Raw genomic sequence first — 24371 nt, forward strand, 5'->3', positions numbered from 1 at the left:
TTTCATACATGGGCATTGAGACTCCCTCTACAATATTTTAACACAAGGTTAGTCCCAACTCACACATATCGGTTGGAACGGTTTACGCGCACGCCCGAGCGCCAACCTGCCTGACGATGTGAGCGCCAGCAAGTCTTCTCTCTCCTTGGCTCTGCTAGACTTGACATCGCACTTCATTCGTATGACAGTTATCGAGATTTTAGAATGTGTCAGATTCGATTTATCCCATGAAAGGAAAACCACGTAGGTCTTAGTACTCAATTTTAGTACAGAATCTGCATCTTTTGGGCCGTTAACATTTGTTTGAAATTGAGGAAGCAAGTAATAGGATTTTTTCGAGTGTAGCAGACTTTCGCTATCAAACTAGCAATGCATTCATATCGCAACAAGGACACGCGCATCATCATACGAAATTTCGCGTTTATTGCAGCACTGCCGTTCATTCTGAATTGTTAAGCTCTAACTGTTATCTACTTATCAACACCAACAGTTCTAGGCTCTTCCATACCATGCTGCTCTTTCTGGTTCATTCTGTTCGTGGTTTCTGTGAAGTATCTACAATGGTGACTGGCAAATGCATCATCGAGGTATACTGTACACTTCATGCTTAAACATCCAACTTGTCAAAGGTGTACTACAGATATCGAATAAAATAAACCACAGGCGGTAAGGTATGCACTCTAAAAAAACGTATTCATTCGTAATTGTCTTCTTATCCGGCACGGCAAACACGGAGCAGTTTTGGCCTGCGACAGAAGACGATGTTATGTTTATAGTCTATTGCTAACCCCCTCTCACGTCGGTCTCGGGAATCGAATCCAGACCAGCTGCGTGACAACGACGAGTGTTACCGACCACTCCATCAACGGAAGCCATTCGTAATTGTCAATCGGCGTTTCATTGGCTTATCCATTCACTTTTTCATTTCTGCAGAAAAGATTGTGGAATTCTATGCCAATATGGATAACATTGTTCATAAAGTGCCTCTTAAAAGTGCGTTAATTAAAGGGTTAAAACTAACTATTGCAAACTTCAATGGCCCCAGAAAAGTGCAATCTTATGGCCATTTTCAAAAGCTTGAAATTCGCTTCATGGATGCTGACATTGCTGCATGAGCTAAAACTAACTAACTGGCAGGAACTAAAAGCCGTGGCTTATGTTATAACGGTAGCAGCGGTTGTGGGGCAGACACGAAAAGTTACGTTTCTGAAACATTACGCACAAACTTAAAAAAAAACAAATGAAAAATTAATCAATGGGAACAGTCGGTTCTGATCAAATAATTTTCAATGACATTTTTGTATATTTCGGGTGTTACCTCGGCCATAACTTAGCACATGTTACTTTTTAAATGCTCCTAAGTTCAGCAGCTCCAGGCTTGCCAGGATAAATGCGATCTTTTGCGTAGCCGCACAAGAAAAAGTCCAACTGCCACATGGCATGATCTTGGTGGCCAATTGACAATACCAAAACGAGCAATTATACGCCCATCAAAGTTCTTCCGCAGTAGATCGAAAACCGCTCGTGCTGTGTGGCTCGTTGCCCCGCCTTGCTGAAACCATATATCTTCTAAGTCCATATCTTCAATTTCAGGCAAAAACAATTTTATCATCTGGATCCGAATCATCGAGAAATGAAAGTGAAATGAGGCGACGCACTCTGGGAACAGCTAGTTATTAATACATTGTACTCATCTCTATAATATTTTCCAATATCAACATTTCGACAGATATTTATTAACGGCATGTAATGATTGAACAATATTAGAAGAAGGCATTCTTTTTACGAAGAAAGACTAGGTAACTAATGTAAACAAAGTGCAAAGTGGTGTACTACGCAGATTTGACATGCTCAGTATAATTCATTTTCATTCTCATTTGCGTTGCGAGTCGAACACTGTTATAATTACCTCTACTATCTCTTGATTGCTTCCGTTAACATCCTTCTGATCCTTCATTTCCATTCGCTTAGCATTTCTGAAGCATATTCAAATTATTGATTCACTACTCCTCGAGTTTTCCTTCTTTTTCTGTTGTTAGTTCATCTCTTGTTCCACATAAATGTTTTCATACTTTTTTGCTTAACGTTCGCCATTTCGCCACACCCTTGACGTTACTCCAAAAGTGGTCAAAAGAGTCACATGTTTTATTTTGAAATGTTTTCAACTTTTGTTGTCCTAAACTGTAGTTTTTGATTGTTGGTGCATATTCGAATACTCCTATATGAGTTAGCTAGTATTTTTTCTTGATTTTATGATTTTTTGATAACATATTCAGTCTTCTTTGGTAACGGAAAGGAAAGTATCGTCGATCGTTCATTGTCGCGGTACAGCCCCGATACACATACTTGTATTGCTTTTCTCATACATAGTGCGTTCCCACAATGGCTAGCGTCCCATTCTAGTTTGTCCACCTTTCGTCGTCGTTATGCCTTTTTCGCATAATGGTATCTCTCAACATTGTGGTTCAAAAAATAAAATTACGATATGTTTTTTGTTCGTAACTTATATTACAACGTTTCACTATCGCTAAGTTTAGCGGAGAGTCTGTGAATGTGTCCCCTATGTGAGAAAGAGAAAAATTACCCAGGGCACAGTTGAAAGCAAATACGGAGTAAAATAAGATAGCAGTGATAAACTCAAAAGATCTCTTCTTCTCCCTCCTCTCTCTAACCTTTCACCCTGGCGATACATAATTATGCTTTTATCTACCAAACGATATTGAATCAAAATGTTGATGCTAGTAATGAAAGCAATCACCGAGTACCGCAACTGTACGAGTTAGTTCAAATCACACTTGTTACGTTAGTTCTTAAACGTGGTCGGCACAATTGTCCTTCTTCTAGGAGCAGAACTTGCTATTGCTATTGCAAAAAAATACTTATGTCTCAATGTGTGTTGCTGAAGAGGTAAAGTATGTGTAACAGCATTTGTATCAATATATTTCAATATTGTGGCTCGAAAAATAGAACAACAATATGCTTTTTGTTTGTAACTTCTACTAAACCGATTTACTCTACTTACGCTAAGTTAAGCGTCTGCGAATGCGTCCCCTAGGTGAGAAAAGGGGAAAAGTAGCCACGGTAGAGTTGGAAGAAAATATGGAGCAAAATAAAATAGCAGTGCTAAACAATGTAAGCAACTCCGATATGATTTACGGGTCCTCGCGATGTAAACTTCTAAAAGATACATTCACGACACACAGAGTTCATAGTATGAAATAGTTCAAAAGATTTTCCTTTTATCCTGTCCTTTCCAACATTTCTGTTTAACCTGGCGTCAGATAAATTTTCCTCTTGTCGCGTTGGCTAAACAAATTATTTAAACAGATTTTTAACAACAACATTCACAAAGGCGACAACTTGCATATGATGGAGCCAATCCTACTTGTTACCTGGTTCTTGAACGTAGGCCCTTTTATAGGAGTAGACTATTCTTACGCTATTGCAACATTTCTTATGCGCTAATGTGTGTTACTGAAGTGGTAATGCAATGGCATTCTCTCTGTGCAACAGTGGGAATAACAATAGTTGATTCTTTTGTTTAAACTAATGACCATTTTATACATCGTATAGTAAGGGGAGAGTTTACGAATGCGTCCCCTAGGTGGCAAAGGGAAAAAGTGGAGGAAAATACTGAGCAATATAAGATAGCTGTGATTAACGATGTAACGAACCCCTATATATAAGATATATGCCATATCTCAAAAGATCTTCTCTTCCCCCTCGCCACTTCAATCTTTTTGTTCACCATGAAAAAAGATAATTTTTTTATTGTCGCGAACTCTAATCAACAATATTAAGAGAATTTTGATAGAACAAAATGTAGGCAAGAAAAACAATCATCTAGGGTAGACCTTTTCTGCATAGGAAATCTGTCCCAATGTGTGTTGCTGGAGAGATAATATGTATGTGCAACAGTGAGAATAATGATAATCGATGCTTTCTTAAAATTAATGGTAGACTTATTAATCGTTGAAGACTGATGACAATTGCAAAGCTCATCTTTTGCAGTGGTATGAAAAGAGGAAATCCTTAACATCTTCTCCATAGCTTATAACTGAAGGTATTTAACACTGAAATTTACACTAATTTAATTGTACATAGGTATCCTTGTTGATCTTATTCTATATGCTAATGTTGTAATAACATTAATTTGCATTCTCGGGTTGTGTCTGATCCTCTAACTGTTGTGCTTTAATTGTTCTTTTTACCACCAACCTTTTTACCACCACTTTTTCACCATCTTCTAATTTTGCAGGGGATTTCAGGTTTTCCTCTTAATTTTTCATATCATTTTCAATCATTATGCAATGCAGAAAAAAAACGCGAAATCAGTGAAAAGCCGACAGTGACAATTATATTGCATAATTGATAGTTACAACTTTTCACATTTAATTCGGTTGATCATGGGCTGATGGTACGAGAAGGATCATCTTTATGATTCTTGTCCTTATGACAATTTTATGACACTTCGACGCCTGACTAGAGTTCGCTTCCATCGTCTGTAAATTTGGATTATTGTTTCTTATGATCAAACTGATAATGAGATAATGAAACAAACAAAAAAAACATGACCAGCATTCGCGAGGATAGGATTTTCATTTCACATATTTTTACCTAACACGCGAATCGTGCGTGCTGAAATAACATTCGTTTCTTTTTCATCGTGAGTTTTGTTTTCCACCAAACCAAATTTTTCGCCTACCAAATCATACGGCTATCAGCATGATTTAAATTGATTTTATCATACTGATAGGGTATGCTCTTAAACAACGTTGAAAGAAAATAAAAACGGGGTCAAAGGTAATGATCAAGGAAGGGAGCTGTTGCTATTGCTACATGAACAGTATAGCCTATAAGCTATGCCGACAAACAAACTCGTGGAAAGGGTTTTCCTGTGTTCCAGTTCTTGATATTCTTAGATCGTTTTCATCTTCTACGTGGATATGGCCTATTCGGTTCGGTTCTAACATAAACATGTTTGTGATATTAAGGAACGACCTTGGCCGTATTTATTAAATCTATGTTCACAAATTATTGATCAAACTATCTTTTGAAATGTGCATCATGCGAGATGCATGACGCAGAGGCATTTTCTTCACTGCCAGCGTTCATCAGGCTTACTTGTTTGTAGGGTTCTAACATGCTCAACCCTTTGAATAGAAGTTCACAGTGCGACGGTTCCGTTAACCTGGATCGCAAAACCACATAGAGAACACAACAAATTAATTGAATGCCTTTGCAACGACAGTGCTTTTATTCCTTTCCACTGTGCTTATTTTGTTCTTCCATTTCGTCATTTTTATCACTATTTCTCGTTCTTTTGTCTTATATCATTGTTGTTTACTCTATCGATCTATGTATCTATCACGTTTTCTCTAGAAAACGAAAAGCTCGTGTTAAATAAATGCGAATATGCGAAAAATTTGTTTTAGAGTAGCATACATTTCTACAAATACCAAAACATGGATTTCTTTAAATTACCCCTCGCATTAACTTTTAGCACACAAATTCTAACAACGTAGCAGGAATTGATTTGATGGCACCGCAGTGTCCTCGGTATTTACCACGTCACAAAACAGGGGTTAGCATTCCAAAGTTAAGCCATTTTTGGATCATTTTGTGTGTTTTCACTTTCATTCATTTGCGTTCAAAATAAATATTTGTCCTTACGCTATGTTTTATAGGCTAGTTAGTATAGATTAGAAAAAAATCAAGCCTATAAGCTTGCATGTACAGTAAGACCATACCTAGAATATGATATACCTATAATAGGTATACACAAACATGTTGTAAGTATCATTGTTGTAATTAAAAATATACATAAATAGTTCTTCTTTAATACCATTCCACTTCCACTTTTAACCTTCAAAATCTGCTTTCTTGCTCTCTTTCTTTCTCTCGTTCTTTCTTTTTATTTAACTATCCCAAGATAATACCAAAAAACAGGGCCAGTTTGTTTACTTCTCTTAAGGTTCTGCTGCTTTTATGTGTTTTCTTCCGTCTTTACCCTTTTTCAAAATCTTAACCCAACACCACGCAGAGTTAGGTGTGCGAATTTTGAAGGTTGCAAAATGGAAAAATCGCGATACCTTTGTAACAAGGATGGATTTCAACAGCAGATATATCTAACTGGAATTTACTTTTCAAATTATCTTGAATTTATGCTTTTCATTGAAGTACGTTTTACATCTGCCTTTAACCTTTAAGCCGTATCTAAACTAACTGAGTTTTCATTTTAAATATTGGATGCACTGTCTGTGTGATATAGCAGCATATTAAGTGAAAAGGATTGTCACTACATTGAGTTCAGAGAAGGACCTCCCTCACCAAGCGGTAAAACGGGAAACAATATACATTGACAGAGGCAATGGTTACCAATAAACATGCCACGAATTCAAAGCTCGTATCGCGGTTCCACTAATATAGGATATATAAAAATAACAAAAGAAGTAAAGTGACACAGAATGCCACAGAAACATTATGGGAGTGTCTATTCCCTGCAAACTTCTGAATGAAAACTGAAAAAGTTTCTAGAACTCAAGAAATATCTTCTTGGAAACCGTGTGATGAGAAAGAGTTAGCGAATAAGGAAACTTGAGTTTCTTCAACTCCCTTTCCATTGACGATATGTTTCGGAAAATGGATGAATAGCTTCGTATGAATGTTAGAATAGAACAGGTGAAGAGAGTTAACCAGCAAAGAGTGGGGCTCGACGAAAGCTATGGCACAGAAGAGTCCGCCTCTCCATCTTGGACACAAAGTAGATCCGTTCATCTTTCAACAGCCAACAATGAGCTAATGATGTTGCTGCTGTTGCTGTCGTTTCCGCTGATGACGTGCTGGTCGACAAGGACAGCACTCGTCTAATGATTGTTGTTGTTGGCTAAGGCGCTTCGCAAACTGTCGATGACACTTGGCCTGGCTGCACCGTTTACGGTTACAGTTGAGTTTTCCGTCCTGAAACGAAAAATGGTAACTGGTTTGAGCACGCTATAGTCGGGCAACATTAGTTTGCAGCGTTATTACCTTGCAACGGCATTTGATACATTTTTCCTCACCATGAGTAGCCAGTATAGGGTGGTACTCTTGCCCGTTTTCGTAGATGTTTTCGTCGTAGCGACAGCCACCGGCGGCAAGAATGGTTTGCACCGATCGCAGCGTGCCAATCATACTTCCTGCCTCATCCTGCGGCTCATCCTTGTTGCTCTCCCGATTATTCGGTAGGCCCTTTTTCGAAGCCTTTGGCTCCTTCACCTGGAACACAGTATGTAGATTAATTTCAGTCGTGTCTCCCATTCTCGTCGCGTCCCCAATTTCTTTTTGTCCCATTCGCTTTCACTCCGATTGTTTCTATAGGTACCTGGGGGCAAACCTTGCAGCAAGCTTTCTTGTCGGGCCGGTAGGCTACCTTTTCGCTACAAGTGAGCGGTTGGCAGTGAGCCCGAGAACACTTGACTTGCAGCGTGAACAGGTCGCAACTGCAGATGGTGCAGACTTCGAAGCCACTCGGGTGCAGATACGGGTGCCACGTAGAGCCGGCTGTGTGAAACTCGTCGCCGAGGTTGCAACCACGCTCGGTAGCACTCGGTCCTAGAACTACATCCACCGCGGAATCGGTGTTGCTTGGCTGCCCTGCGTATTTAGATGCTGAAAGCAAACAAGGACGGAGCACATCAGAAGACATCGTAGGGAAGTAGCAGAGCAGTGTAAAAACATACTGTTGCATGTCGGGCAGCAGTCGCCGTGTTGCTGCACGATGTCTTCGTTGCGGCATTGTAACGGCGGGCAACGAATTGCTTCGCATTTTACTTGCCGGTGATCGCACGAGCACATAGTGCACGTCTCGAGTGCACTACGCCACGTCACACCTTCATCGTAGAAGCGGTTAGCGTGGAAACATTTGGAGCTTTCAACGCTTACTAGTCCCGTAGGAAGATCGTTTGCGAGAAACGGATAGTGATGCTGCTGAACCTCATTATCCTGGCCGCCAGTGCTCGCAATGGAAACGCCTGTACTGCAGTGATGCGGCACGCGCGTCACCGAGCGGACTTTTGATCGAAGCAATGACTCGCGAGTAGCGTTCGAGCGAACTTCTAGGTAAATTACGCTCGTTTCGAGCTTGGCGAGTTCTCGGGTCGGCAGCTCAAGGGCGAATCCTTCCAGATGGTTACCGCTAAACTCTTGTAGCAATCGTCGGTGGACTGGAGCATTTGGAGCTTCTAGCGGAAGTTCCTCGATGAATAGTGACAATGGATGCATTGAGCTCGGTACGCCCACCAGTGAGAGGTCGTAGTGAAGGTTGCACTCGTTATCCACAGCCAGCCACGCCATGCCAAGCGCATGCCCTCCAAGGCTGGTTGGTTCCGCAGAGATGGCTCCGCTCGGTCGAAGCAACAGTACTGGAGCACCTGCATCCCGTGCATCCGCCACGTGACGTATCACGAATTTACCATGTAACATCGTGAGATTCTGGTCGCTAGCAGCCACGCTGACCGCCAACTCGGCGGCGTACAGCGGCTCGAGCAGCCGTGGTCCCATCCTTTCGACGGTGCCACTGACGATTAATTCCGTGGCAGCCCCTTGTCCCTCAGTGTGGTGCTGGTGCCGATGGTGTACAGTCAGCGTTTCAACTTCCGGCTTGCGCTTCGCACTATCATCAAGAAGTGTGATAATGGGCTCAGCGAAGCTGCCACCGGTAATGGCATGTGTTTGAACCTGGTACACTAGTGTCCCTTCACGGTTTAGGTACATCCAAGCCATTCCGGCGGCGTCGGCTGCGGTTGACTCCACCCCAGCGGGAGTGAGCAGGGTCTGGAAGATTTCACAGGCAACGCGTGCTCGTACCGCGCCGTGCAGACGCAATGCATCGGGGTTGCGCTTTGATTCAACGGTTAGCACCAGTTTGCCACGAGTTAGAAGGCGCAGATCATTTATTGACACTGGTGACGATAACTCGAGCACGTTCAGCTCATGTGATGGCTTCCGGATGCGCTGCACATCCTCCAGGATCAGCTGGCGTCGATCGGCCGTCTCAAGCCGCACCAGTAATGGCACGTCGCTAATTTCATCTGGCGCAAATAACCCATTAAGCACGAGCGTCAAGTGGATCGATGAGGTGACGCCACTGCTCGTCGAAACAATCGCGGTACCACCCGCTCCACCCATTTTCGGGTCACTATTGGGTGCAATATCAGTGGTAGCCGGCTCAAGGAGTGAGCTAAATAGTTCATGCGCAAGGGCAGGATAGCGTGCTATGAGCCCGCCGATCGCCAACTCGGCCTGGTTCTTGCTGCCCCACAGCAAAACCACGCTCACTAACTCATCGCGCAGCAAACGGCGATACTCGCGTGGCACACGGCGCCACACGCCGCACACCTTCCCCGTTGCGTTTTGGTACACGCTGAAACGAGCGGCATCCGTTGCAATCGCTAATGTATGCTCCTCAAGGATGTTTCCGTTGGCGTGCACGAACTGAATCGAGCGAGGACGACTCGCACGTGGCGACACATAGAAGCTGTAGTACAGGTTTTTCTTGTGGAACGAAAAACGACCGGTCGCGATCACGTTCTGAGGATTGGACGTACTATACTGGGCGTCTTCTTCGTCCTGACGTAGAAACGACGACGTGCGACCGGTTAGCAGGGCGGCGAAATCTATGAACCAATAATGTTCGAAATATACGTAAATATCATAAGCAATCTTGAGTCTCTCATTATTACAAAACAAATGTTTGGACCGTTGGACTTACGTTTGCTACGTTCCTCTTCTTCCGGCATCGTCGCCTGGGGAAGATCTTGCGGTATGTCAGGACCTGAATAAAACCACAACGTTCCATCAAGGTGAGCGCCAAGAAAAACAAGAAAAATGATTAGAATCAGAGATAAGAATATGTGGGGTTGTATATGTGTCTCAGATCGTAGCTGCGTACTCCAAGATATGAATTCAAGCATTAGAAGCTGTCTTTAACGGGCGAAAGATAGCCTATGTACAACCGAAATTCTTTATCTGCAGTCGCCCTGATGTTGATGATAATGACAATGGTGATGATGATGATGACGACGACGACGACGACGACGACGTTGGTGATGGTGATGATTATGATGATGTAGAGGGTTCTGATAGTAAGATCGATGGGGATGATGATAATGGCGCCTCCGCGAAGCGGCGCACACACATGGCCCACATGGAACATGTAATCGATTTGCTTAAAAACCTTCCTGCCGTCTTCTACATGCATGGCTACTCAATGAACTTAGTGTAGCGTTAGTGCGTTGGAAGAAGGTGTTGAAGGTAATGTGTGTGTGTGTGTGTGTGTGTGTGTGAGTTTTAAACACAGGAACAACAGTTACAAGATTCGGGCACGCCTGCAAGTGGCATCGCCTCTTATCAGGGTGGAAACAACTAGAAGAAAGGCGCAAAACCCTACAAATGCTTCCTCACAACACGAAAACAATCCACCATATATCTGCCCTGGGGTGAGGTTGGTGTAGACTAGGAGGTGGATAGTGACAACGACAGCGGCGTCTCTGAAAACGCAACTCAACGATCGAGTCAACGAGATAGTGAGAGCAACTAAATAGAGCATACTGCGGGGGTGTTAAGCATAAGCAACCACGAGGAGTGATGTAACGCTGAAGTACAGCTAAAGTCAGGTCGAGACTAGTAAGGGGGCGAAGGGAGGGGAAGCGGGAGAGGCTTAAGGAAGGGATAAAATTTTTATGGATTTGTGCAATTAACATTTGGTTTTCATTATGTTCAAACGGAATAATGTGATGACGGATGTCAGTAAGGACAAATCAAACGATTGAGTTAGTTTGATTTAAATTCATTTCTTTTTAATCCACTTAACAACAAATACATATATCACGTCATCGTGCAAGTTCGACACAACACGAAGCGAGGACAAAATAATTGTGACATGCGTTCCCAAGCAAATAAATTAAACAATTGAACAATACACAAATGGGTACTGGGGAGCACAAAAGTACGCGAAAAAAACGTCAGGTTGTGTTGTTCAGCAGACGACAACGGAACAAACACACGTAGACAGTTGCTACATGAAGATGATTCGCTATAGAGGTGAAAAAAGAAGAAACCCAAAGTTTGACCCAGGAAAAAGAACAGTGTGGAAGTTGAAGTTGGGAGAAGAGTTTTGAAGAGAAGTCACCGTTCTCTATACATTAATTCATTCGTTCTTTCTCTCTATCTCTCTCTATCTCTCACACACACGCACAGACGCACTCTCTCTCTCTCTCTCTTTCTGACACATAAACTCTTCTTGCACCTTGTTTCTCTCTCTCTCTCTCTCCATCACTCGATCTTTCAATCTTAGCAAACCAGAGTCACATAAGAAGATAGAGAGAGCGAGATATGTTCAGCGAAAAACGAGAGAGATGATGGAGCTCTTGGCATGCATTGGAAAATTTGCATAGATCTGTGCGTTCTTTCCCTATTTTTACGCTTTACTTTTCGAATAGCGCCTGCAGAATACTCTGAGCTGAAGTGGGTACCCTATCGTCTGATGTTGAGAAAAGAGCACAACAAAGACAAAACAACACCAGAAAAAAATAACACAAACAATAACACACCGGACCTACATATGCAGCAACAATGGCGAACTTAGCTGATGGATGAGTGGGAGAGTAATTTGTTACGCAACAGTCGGAGCGGTCGAAGTCGAAAGATCTAGGGTAGCGCTAACCAAACAGATGGCTGTGACAGATGCAAACTAATCCTTTACCAAGAACGTGAAGAAATCACGGGCCCTGTAGAATTCGGGGCATACAGTTCAACCGTCATAGCTTGGAGCAATGCAATTTACACGTCTTATTTGCAAACCTTAGAAATACGTCAGTGTAAAACTGTTGGAGTCCTTTCACTTCAGAAGAAGGTCGAAAATCTCCATAGTCTGCGGTGGGCTACTACTCGACCTCATCTGTGCTCGTACATCCAAAAGCGAACCTAACTTACTTTGCGTATCTCCCGGACAGGCCTTGCAACATCTTCCTGGAAAGAGTACTGGATCCTCGCAGGTCACCTTCGGACACTCGTTCTTGATGTTGCGGCACTGAACACGGCCAACAACACGGCGCTTTTTGGGAAACTACAAACGACACAAGAGCAGGATATATATTTTAAAAAAATGTTAAAGGGGTGAGTTTTGGTCAGCCCAACGCTTACCGGTACACATTCGCACATGATGCAATACATCACTCCAAACGGTGGCCCCAGATCCGCAAACCAGGTCGAATGCAGTTCACGTATGGTCTTTCCAAATTGACACTCTGCGAAGATAAGTCGAAAGCGAGAAAAAAAAAATAAGTATCCTTAAATACGTTAAGCATGCGTTCATTACCTACATACGGACCCAAAGAGAGAGAGAAAGAGAGAGAGAGGGGTGGGGAGGACGAGAAGGAGAGGGAGAGAGTAGAGAGAAATAAAAGAAGCGTGGGGAGCTACTACACCTACATTCAAATTTCCATAGAATGAGAAAAGCTAGGAAGGTGTAAACAGCACAAAGAAGAAATCCGTACGCGCACAAGGCGACCAAAACGCGCGTAAAATAAAAATCACCCGAACGATTAGTTAACAACTGGCGCCGTCCAATTTGCGGCTTTCGGCTTTTGCGTTTTTTTTTGTGTTGTGCTTCGCTTGTCTCGTCGTCTATATGCTCGTGAGTTTGACGGAGTTGGTGGGTTGGTGTCGGGTGGGAGGGTGGTGCGGGGGGTTACTTTTTATTGGCTCCAAACTGCTCTCTTCCCCTCCTCGTACTACTAACAGGCCCTCGCTGTTTTATAATTCCGTGTTTCGCTACATCTTATCTTCAGCAGAAACACCGCGCGCGGGCGCTACTGCTTCGACCACTCTACTACACAAACACGTTAAAAACACATTATAACGCGCATTAACCCAACCAAAGCTTCACGCGCAGATAGATACTTTTTCTGTTCAATAGTTCGCTCTGCTTCAGCTGTTTTTCGTTGCCCAATTACAACTCCTATTAGCGACATGCGCCGTGCGGTTTGGGGACAAATAATGGGTTTTATCAAACAGATGTAAACATATTTAAACAAAAATCGTTCAGAACAGACTATTCGAGACTAAACAAGCAAACTCTAGTCAAACTCATAAACTATTGAATATCACACGTCTGTCAACGTTTTGTGTTTGAGTTTGGAAATAATAGGGAAAATCCGACAAAATGTCGCGTAACATATTGTATCGGTGCAGCTGAAGAAAGCGAAAGATAAAGAGGAAAGGAGGGAAAGAGAGAGAGAGAGAGAGAGAGAGAGAGACGGATGGAGGACTAGAGTGAGAAACAACACAGCCTTTTCCATTTACATCGACACTTAATGCTGCTCTACTGATGTGACTTTTGATAGCCGTTAAATATCATTGAATTGGAACCATTTGCTGCGGCTGCCTGCTTCAGTTGCTCGGTGATTCTATCGAATGATGAATTCTAATTGATTGTGCCTTTGGCTGTTGTGTTTCCTGCTCGTGTATAGCATATGTCAATAATTGTAAACTATTTTGAGTGTTGGGCAGAGTATCGGACAACTTCTGGCAGCGAAGATCAGTGATACTTCCAACGATGCAAATGTAGCATGAAAACAGCAGATTTGGTGCGATGAACCGATGACCTAACATCAATTTACCGTCCTTGCTCTATCCCAGACGGTCTAACAACGACGCCAACGACAACGGCGACGACGACGGCGACGATGTGACAATTTGCTCTGGTCCAACACCCTCGTTTCTTTTCTTTCCCGCAGTCTTCCTCCACCTCTCACTTCTTCTGCGAAAGGGAGGGAATGTTATGCAAGCCGCATTTCGGATCGCTAACGTCACACCCACTGAAGTCACCTGTTTCCGAAAAGATATTTTACCCAATGTGTCCACCAAATGTGGCAGTCACGACAGTATCGCGTGTATCGCGGACATTTTGTAAACATAATTCCAAAGTAGGTTTCCTCTAAAACTTATTTTTGTGATTTGACAGAACCTTTTCTGACGAGAACGAAGTCCAATTGATTTGCTAATAAAACTTCCTGCTCAGGCAAACTACCTAGTCACTATCCCCAAGTGATTTCTACACAACGAGTTGTTTGATGAGTGGCCACGGATGAGTTAGAATTGCTTGAACATATGTGTAGAGAGAGCACGGATGATAAGTTTGTGGTTTTTACTTGCTGGCAGTTTTCAATTTCAGTTCAGTGTGGTGTACTACGTATGCGATGTTGAAGATCGAAGTTCACTAACCGCCATTGCGCAATCTCACCAATGTCGAACCGATCATGGGAGGGTGTGTAGGTTGTTCTTCTACGTTAACCAAATCGCCGGTTCACCCTTTACCAGCCTGGATTGATACTTCTTGTATGACATGACGACAACACGTAACATATGGTTTAGTCCTCATGAACATATGGTTAAGTCACACACAATCGCCGCCTTTCAATAACCTCTGAGAATGTGTAAGGGAATATCGCTGTGAGGGTGGTTTTTGAGATAACTGAGAGGTACACACCCAAATAATTACGTATCGATTCTCCAATAGAATGTCCTTTATGGATGGATGTATCGGATTGGGATTCCTAACAGTTTTTTCGCCACTCAGAAACGTGCGCCTGGTAATGGTTCAATTCGGAATATACACCTAATCGTGACTTCATGTATGGAGGATGACAGGAGTTAAACGTTAAACAGGCTTCAATCAGTTAGGAATTAAACGTCCCTCAAGTTAAGGTGTGGGTTCCAAGTAAGTTGATTTTGAAGCATCGGAGATAATTTCACATCAAACCTATTTTAATGTGTTTTCTGTTAAATAATTAACTTAGACTAGTAAAAGTGAAAAAAAAAATATCTACACTACGAGTAGGGACACATTGTTGTAATGCTACTCAAAACATGACTTTGAAATGACAACGAACTTGTGTCGCAAAACTAGAATAGATCGATTGTTTTTTCTGATAATACTGGCCTCTAAAGCACCGGTAAAGATGTACCCTGCATTACACAGATGGGAAACTGTTCATTAGTCCTTCGCCGGGTCAGCAGAGCGCATAAAACACGCGCAGACGAAGCAACCCACCAACGAAGTTGCAGTCTCCATACAGTCTCGTTGGGCACTTATAATTCAATCAATAAGGGAAACCCTATCAATAGCACCGCCGTTTAAAGAACTGGCAGTGATCGATTTGATGTCTACCTTGTCATACAGACCGACCATCTCATAACGCGAGGATTTACGACTATGCAAACAGTCCTGATACTTGATAGGATCGCCGTGTCGTGCCACACCTAAGATTGCTGAGCAAGCTGGTGCTGTCAACAACCTACACTAGCAGGCACAAGTCGTACTGCTCCTAGGTCGTAAATCATGACTTTTTCCACATGGTGATGATATGCAACCCAGGAGGCATGAAAGTGAAATGTCGTTGGTACTTTCGTAAACAACTTCGTGGTGGCATTTTGTTTACAAACTTTGATGCCAATAATAATGGGAAAGAAGTTACACGAGAGGTAGTGTATGTGTTAAGGGGACTGCTATGAGGCGGCATCATCGTTTAGAAAATGAGAGCAGCCGTTCCTCAAACATTATGCATTTCTCTGCTTTTGGAAGAAATATAACCGTGTTGCCATGATGATACTTCAATACAATCTGTAAAATCTGAATCTTTTCTAGGCAAAATGCAATGGGACAAGCACAGACATTGTCTGCCTAACTGTTCATGGGATTGTATACCCAAAAAACTGATAAAGATATAGCGCAAGCAACTTGTGAAAGTGTTTTGGAGAAGTTATCCAACATACAATAACAGTTGCGTTTTATAAAAAAGAAAGACGGTAAATCCGCTTTTTCACGAAATGTTATAACTACATTTTATTAAGAAGTTTGCTAAAATCAGTTAAAAATAAGATATTGGAAGATCGCATTGTAGCGAAACCATCTCATTAAGCCTTCTGTTCTAATCTGCTATCGTTTTTCAACCCAAACAGCTGAACGGACGAACTACACTTTAGCTAATATCAAATTACACCTTTCGTAATTTGGTATAACACCTTTAACTTATCGTGACTATATTCATTTTTATCGCTAAAAATAGATAAGTGATGGTGTGCACAGATAGGTTGTCCAAATCAACCAACTCTAAGCGGAGAACATCCTATACAAAAACAAGAAACTGACTAACCTAAAAAACTGAAATCTTTGAAATGATAACCTAGCGAGCTCAGCGATTTTATTGAACCAACAACAAACATTTATATTGTTTACAAATATATAAATAAATATCTTGATATCTCCATAACGGAATAGGCATTAAAGGCGTTACGAGCTTTTACATGTTTGTAGATCTAACGAAATTCTCAAGAAATGCATCACAGTGGAAGTACATCGAATACATAGATTTATTTATCGTTTCAGAAAATCATACATGTGTGCATAATACCATACTATGTGGTTTGAATGTTGCCATGTGCATGTCGGCTCAGATTTGGTTTGCATAATTTAAATTTCAATGCACTGTGATCTTAAAGGGAAACACTTGACCTTCTGCTTTTTTATGCACATATATCCAGTAAAAAAGGAAGTGCATGAGCATGATAAACAATAGTCTAAAACCAGGAAGAAGGAAAAGGACTAATGTGATACGCTAAAACATTGCTTGTGATCAGAGAGAGAGGGCACACAACATGGCCTCGATGATCGAACCCGATAGACACAGTGGCGACGACAAAGTCAAGACTTTGTCAGATTTGAACATTTCTTTTCGAACCCTCGTCTCACATTGTTTATCGCTATTTTATTTTGGTTTATCTTTTCGCCTTCCTTGAACATTGTATGTCGATCACACATTTCTACTTACCTTACACCTTATTCCTCACTTACTTTCCTGTCCCTTCCAACAACCTTGATTCGCTTATCGCGTAGTTTTCTTTTCTCGCATTCCGATTATTCAGAAAGCCGTCTTCTTTCGCTGTCAGCAACGATCTCACCCGTATATGACGACTCCGTTCAACCCCTAGCCCCTTCCCTCCTTGAATACATTCTTGTAAGCCAGACCTCAAGTCGCCATACCACCTCTAGGAAGATACCATACCGCGCGTCTGGTAGGCGATAGTGATCTTCCTGAGCAATCAAGCGGAAAGAAGACCTTCGTGTTAATACATACGATTTCGGCCACACCATTTGTGATCATTCCATATCCATTTATGACCAAGGCGATGGTTTCAAAGAAATAGTTTGTTGATATAAGCTTGATATAACTTGGATAAAACTCTCTGTTTCTCTTTCTCTGTCGATCTTTTTTCCTTGTGTTGTTTCTATACAAACTATCCCCTCTAAATACATACACATAAATATAAATAGTTATAGATAATATAGATGTAATACATATAGATATTGTCCAAAGCCACGGCAGCCCCGTTTAGACACTTTTATCAATTGTGAATATGTTAGGAATGTAAAACTTTTGCAGAAAAACAATGATGTTGTTTGGCGAATTGTCAGCAGGAGCCGGTGTGATAACGTAAAAATTGTTAATTGTTAAGGATGATTATGATGATGAGGTAAAGGACACGAGTGCAAAAGAGAAACAGAATGTATGTATGAGGGAAAGAAAAAGAGAGGAAGAAAAACGGTTAAGGTGGTTGTAGAAGGCACAATCGGCTAATATATCAAGTGGAGCTGCGGTACACTAAAAATAGTCATTCGTGAGAAAGCGAGAGAAAGGGCTGAGGAGCGAAGGAGATAGCAAAGCTGAAAAGGGGGAGAGATAGAGTAAGAAGGAGAAGCACAATCATAGCGGTGGCAGGTCAATGAACCAATCCTTCATCTCACTTTTAAATTTACGCAATCCGTAGTACGTCATACATTCGTGGGTGCATAGAGAGGACTCCCTGGTCCAATTCACTGACTCCTTAGTGCTTGGCACAACTTTTAAGTGCAACAGGAAAGCTGCGATGCCGGACTCCATATAAAAACTCCGTAACATGACACATATACAACAAACCATGTACATGTATCATGGCAGAATGCCTTCAATACAATTAATTTTTTTGACGCATAAAAATAACGACAAAAAAGCACAATAATGAATGGAAGACAAAAAGTTAATATTCTCATCCCGTGTACCTTGAAACATACGACAGTGGAAATAGGAAAAAACTTATAGGAATTTTCATTATCTAACTATCCAACCGAACCGTGCTGAGAAAAGGCATTTTAGTAGGAAGTAGATAAAAGACTTCGTTTAGAAAGAAGCCACAAGAACAACCGATAGATCTCTTCCTTTTGCTGCCAACTTTGAGGATTTTCGTGAAACGTCTCATGCAATCGCTGATGCACCAAAGTACACAAACACAGAAGTTATCAGCATTTAGCAGGCAATCAAAAGCACACCGGAAGTATAGTGTTTAACGTCTATTGGTGTCAAATTTTTTTTTCCGTTCGCTTCTTCAAAGCGTACATGTCTAGATATACCCTTGCTTAGTACACGTTGGCAAGTTTTACTCCACTACCATCATGCGCACATTGTCAAGCCCTTCACTATATACCAGCGGTATTGCTAACATAAAATAAACATGAATCAAGAAAAACAGATCCTTCCTAGGAAGGCCTTCCACCTCTTCTACCTTCCTACGATGTGCGTGCAACAGGAGAGCGAATTACGAGAATAGTGTGGCATTGTTGTATATGGATGTGCTTAAGCGTACCCATAGCACCAAATGGAATCATCGGAGGGAAGAAGAAAGGAAAAGGAAAAATGACCAAAATGAAAGCTCAACTAAGAGGAGGTCCTCTTTTCAGGATTCCCAACGAGAGGATGTGCGTGATGACAAATGAGCCAGAGCCACAACGCACCGCTACGCGATGGAAGCGCAAATAACAATCAGGAGGTGACGAACGAAACACCGCCAGACAGAAAGGGATATAATAAAAATGAAACGAGAAACAGAAGGATCGTTTTTCAAAGGAAATCGTACACCGCACTGAACGGAAGTGGTATTGTTAGCGTCGTCGGGGGGTAACAGCAGCGGTCACCAAAAAGAATTTATATTCTTCCTCTTCTCTTTGTTCCTGTTTTTCCGTTTTGGTTCGTCCTTCACCAGTAAAACGATTTGCTGCGCACACCAGCAATTCTAGAAACATTCTCTATGGAAGGATGTTAAAATGACAAGCCCACAGAAATGGGGGTGAAAACAAGAACCCGGAAATCATGTGTATCCTTTTTCTTTATGTTTTGTGTACTTTCCTAATAACGCCCCGTACTCCTATTTTCAGCGAGACTCTCTTTGAAAGAGTGTGTTATTCTGTGATTATAATATTATTTCTGTGGCTCCATGATATTGCTCCATTGATAATCTTTGTACTTCCGCTGTAACAGCCATACAGGCGTAATCCTACTGTAGAAAGCTGCGAGGTTGAATTCTTCTGTCCAATTACGCACAATAAGCGGCAGCGTGGGTAAAATTTGACTCGCATTTTTCCGGTTTGTTACGAGTTGGATTAATTTTCTTTTACGAGATACTAGTTTGAAGATAAACCTTATTTTTTCGATTGAACGACACCAGCGGCTTGTTTTAATTTCCTTTTGCAAAAACACCTATGAAAAGTTCTTACGGTAAAGGCATTCCACAACTAAAATTTCGTTCCACGTGACCTCCTGATATTGTTTTTCGTTAGTTCCACATCTAGCATTTCAGATAGTGTGTGGGGAAAAAAAAAAACATTTCATAGGGTAGCCTACATACAGGTTGTCACTGCGAGACTCAATCGAAACGGACAAGCCAGTTGCACCAACCGCACTAACTATGAGATGATTATGTCCGACTATCACCCGATCAACAGTGTGTTTTCCCTTTTCGCCGCGATTAAGTGAATGTGAATGACTTCAGTTTTTGCCAATTAGAAAAACAACTGGTACGGACGATGGTGTAGAGGTGCCCTGTTTCTATGATACGAAGAGAGCGAAAATAGATATCTCGTGATTGGCAACTGACGTGAAGCAGAGAGAAAGCAGTGGTAGAAATTGAGGGAAAAGTAAAGGCAAAAAAAGCAGAACTATTCTCGCGATCTGTAGATTACCAGCATCCCCTGCCTCGAGATCATGATTTAGTCACCCGTTCAGAACGCTGTAGTTTCTAGGGAATATACTTACGTACCTAGAAAGCGGCACTAGAGGCCCCTAGTGCGTCAGACACTTTACTGCCAAAAGCCACGGGATAAAAGCGTAAAATAACAAAATCATATCTATTTCGACGAGCGAAGTAGAAGGAAACAGTGAGGAGAGAGAGGGAGAGAGCTTCGGTAGGAGATGAGCGATGTCTGATAAATCAGAATGAAGTGAAAATACAGTTTGAATTGGATATGAATATAAGTAAAATATCAAACTGTAGTTCACAGGTGGCTTTTGATTAGGGAGCAATAAAGAAAAACAACAAAACGAAAAAGTGTATAGTCTCGTACGCACACTCCGCGATTAATCATTTGCAATGCGGAAGACGCTAGTTCATGACATTCTGATACAGTGCATCAATTGAGCGAAATATACAACACTTTAGTTGATGAAAATATGGTGAAAATATGGAAAATGAAACATAAAAACAGGGGACAGTGGTAATGGTTCAGTCATAGTGCATAACATCATGCACAGCGTAGCTACATACCTGCTGGCCGGTTACGACGGGTCCCTTCATCCTCGATAAGCAGCGGATGACGGCGAGCGGTTGCAGTTCGCACCCCGAACCCGATCATCAAAAGAAGCACTACCGTCATCAACCACGGCACCAGACATAGTGTGGGGATAAATTTAGCCATTGTTTCTTCGTGTCTTGCGGCTCCTCTCCTTCTTCTAAGCGCCTAGACACTCTTTTCGTCTAGTGTAGCGCTCTATTCTGTCCTTAGAATCACAAACAAATACACATGAACACACACTCACTACGTATCGATATCGCAACTTCAAAAAGAGTAGTGTACAATAATTATGCGGTGCCGCGCACCACACCTAGGCGCACTGAAACGCGCAGATGGGCGGCTGTAAACTAATTCACCATGAAAACCGAAACATACGAAAACATTGAGATCACCGACACGACTGCACTTTACCAAGTTCAGCTCTACTAAGCCGGACACTGGATGCTAGAGCGCACACGAGGTATCCTGTGATCTTCGGTTGGTTGTTGACTGCTTGTTGGTTGATGATCGTTCCTGGCTCGGCATTAGAAACGTGGGGTGTCTATAACTGTTGATTGGCTGGCATCTGCCTTTTAACGAAACTATGAGAGTTTGCAAATTTCTTGTCACTTCTCGCTTTGCTGTGGATGAAGAGTAGCAAACCATAAATAATGATTTCCGAAAAACCAAACACCTATCACTTCGAGTTTCAATTTGCGACTGATCGAGCGCCTACAAGATGTAAGTTGCTTTTGTACGTGGTTGAGCAAATAAACTAGCTATGATTCTGGCAAGCTGAGAGCAGAGATCCGTTTGCCTCCACACTGGGCTGCTTCTGACAAACGACTGTGCGGTCCTGGTGAGCCCTCTTGCAGGGGTCACCTGCGTATGGCTACGCGTGCTACATCACCTCCATCGCACGCACACACGGGCCCAACTCCACAAGTGTAGGCACGTTCCTACACACAGGTACATCTGGAAGCGTGCCTGGTAATGTGACATGAGTCCTGGTAGATTCCCGCTCGTGTGCGCAGCATATCGCACTAACTAAAAGGCAAAAGTGCGCAGGGAAAAGCCCAGCGCAAAGGACTTTCAGAGGCTAAGGTTTCCCCGCTGCGTGTGTATAGGTTACTTGTTCTCTCTCTCTCTCTCTCTCTGCCTTTTTCTGCACACACGATTTACATACATATAATATATAATATATATATATATATATAATTGAAAATATGTTAATGATATTGTATATATTTAACACGTATATATAAGTCGCGATTTATCGTATCGATTTCGAGCACGCATGTGGGCTTGCGGCTGTTACAAGGCACGATCAGAGAAGACCATATTCGCCCTCAAAATGATGATGCTAAGAGCATTATATTGAATGGTAAGCGGATCAAAGGCATGATTTGTTATTGTTGATTGCCATTCTTGTTGCAAGTAACACATTTCAATATTATAGCCCAAAATCATTTGATATAGACGAGCAATTGATTCCATAATAGATGAATGGGTAAATAGATCAATGGATGAATTGCTGCCCTTGTTCGAGTTATTCCGCGCAGTTCGATAGGTTTTGAGTGCGGTTATGTAAAGTTGGTGTATGAACGGAACGAGGTCTACGTGCTACCGACATCACTGACATGCTCAACTTCATATTATTCCATAAAAGCTAAGCAATTTTCTTTAAACCTCTTTCCCATGAATTTACATGCTACCTGTGGTTTCTTACTATTTGCAGTTCTCTAGCTCATGAAAAACACCGTATAGTAGACTGCGCTCGCTGCCAAACAAGTTTAATTAAATCACTTGCATCGGAAGTTGGCTCTAAACTCTTCAATGGCTATCGTCAAGCCCCCGTTTCTCCCAATAGTGAATCACGCCACCACGATCACTCCTCTACTCCTTAAACAATCTGTGTCTGTGTGAATTATGTTTCGCTTTGAATCGAATGCTTCCATTAGAAAAAGTTAATCAATGTAATCCCGATTTCTACCGCTTTACCAATGCTGACATGCTGAACGTTTATCCCTAGTTCTCTCTATCGTAATCAGATGATGATGATGGTGAAAAGATTAAGCGAAAATTGCTTAACGTACCTCTATGTTAGGCGATTATAAGGTTAGGTGAGGTTGTGGCGAGGGCGATGTATTCAGATAGATAGGAGGACGTTTATAGTTCATTCAAAACGGGCTCGCAACTTGCGTTGCGTTACAAGGATGGGAGGGATTCTCCCAAATATTACGAGTTGATAGCAAAGTTGATGGCGATATCGTGTTTTTCCTAGAGAACTCCTCTTGCAGAGCTAGGTTGGCAGTTGATTGTGTTGCAAACGTAGCACACGACCCTACAGCTTACATCACGTTTGCTCCTACCGATACCTAGGTTCATTATATATTAGACAGAGTACCGAGCAACCGCTAATATCCATATTCCGCGACATCGGGACATGTTTCGGACTTTTGCCAACGACTCTGTTTGCTGATCATTCCCCGCCTCCCCTAGCTCAATCAAGCATCGCATCGCATCGCATCGCATCGAACACAACTGCGTCTCTTTATGGCATTAAACTACAGCCTCTTGAAATTGCAAAATTCATTTTTAACACTGTCACACGCCTTTTGCGCCTTTTGACCCTTTGGGCGCGCATACTAACACATAGACTAGCGGCTAGCGACAGCCAAGCGTCCAGGTGATGTCCTCACATCATCCCACCTTGAGCCGATGCCCGTGCGCTGACTGAATCAACCTTTAAGGTGCCATCTCGCTACTTGTTTTTCTGCACTCTACACTCACGCACGCACGCACGCACTTACTAACTCTGACTCGCTGGCTCGCTGCGTTGATCTGATTAATTTTCATGCGTGCGATATCTGGTATTTTGGTTCAGTTCTATCGATTTTTTCAATTCTCCATCGTCCTGCTGCCTGTGTGTATGTTTCGAGAATTGCGATTGCACGACACAAACGTGTCGAGGCGCTGTGCTGTGAAGAATCACCTTACAGTGGGACTGCGCCACAGGGTTTCGCTCCCGCCTGCCACCGACAAACAAACCACCATGATGAACATGGTCGGGGTATGTCTCTTGCGCTGGCAACCGAACGCTACGTTTGTGCTCGGCCCGCGCCAATAGAAGGTATTTTATTTTATTTTTTCACTACGCGCGCATAGGCCGGTCAACCGGTGGATGGCACCTCGCTCGTCTACGTATGTTGTTCGCGGTTGCCTTCTTTTTCGATCGAACAATACCGAGGCGAAGAGAATTCAACAACCGCACGGCACGACGAGCGCCCTGCCGAACATAGCTGCTTGCGCGCGCTGATGCAAGCGTCAATTGCGGGCGCGTACATACGGCGAGCACTGAATGACTACTGTTCGAGGTTTGTTGGGGCACCCGATTGGATGACGGCCGCCCGGTGGCTTAGCACATACACGCGCACTTCGCCACCCGTGACAGTGTGGCGGAAAAGGAATAAACGAACAATTGCTAAAAGGCCCCGCTGCCTTACACGCGTTTTTCTCTGGGTGGTGGTGGTGGTCGTGGTGATGGTGGTGGTGGTGGTGCTACTGCCGTGTGTGTCCCCCTGTTCAACAGCACGCACTGTCGCTGAATAATGTCGCCGCAATTATCGCACACACTAAATTGTTCTGACTCTTTCGAGCAACCGCACGGTTGTGCGTGATTCCCTTGACG

At 42.6% G+C, this 24371-nt stretch overlaps 1 protein-coding gene across 1 annotated transcript; it reads right to left on the minus strand.

Moving 5' to 3' along the window:
- Window positions 1-4663: 4663 nt before the first annotated feature.
- LOC131214038 (dorsal-ventral patterning protein Sog) lies at window positions 4664-20824 on the minus strand. Its single transcript, XM_058208375.1, has 8 exons — window positions 20674-20824; window positions 12184-12287; window positions 11974-12106; window positions 9752-9814; window positions 7722-9656; window positions 7364-7650; window positions 7030-7257; window positions 4664-6960 (listed from the first exon to the last, which is right to left on the minus strand). Exons 1-8 carry the CDS (start codon window positions 20822-20824, stop codon window positions 6799-6801), a joined length of 3063 nt encoding a protein of 1020 aa, XP_058064358.1. The 3' UTR covers window positions 4664-6798.
- Window positions 20825-24371: the final 3547 nt, after the last annotated feature.

Source organism: Anopheles bellator, chromosome X, assembly GCF_943735745.2.
Source record: "Anopheles bellator chromosome X, idAnoBellAS_SP24_06.2, whole genome shotgun sequence".
NCBI lineage: Eukaryota > Metazoa > Arthropoda > Insecta > Diptera > Culicidae > Anopheles > Anopheles bellator.

What these genes read in the sequence shown, in the direction of transcription:
- LOC131214038 (XM_058208375.1), bottom strand. Translation starts at nt 20,824, where the DNA reads ATGGCTAAATTTATCCCCACACTATGTCTGGTGCCGTGGTTGATGACG. An exon ending in CCGTCGTAACCGGCCAGCAG is followed by an intron (nt 12,288 to 20,673) that starts GTATGTAGCTAC and finishes TTATCTTCGCAG; the next exon opens with AGTGTCAATTTGGAAAGACC. An exon ending in CTGCTGCCCGACATGCAACA is followed by an intron (nt 7,651 to 7,721) that starts GTATGTTTTTAC and finishes GTTTGCTTTCAG; the next exon opens with CATCTAAATACGCAGGGCAG.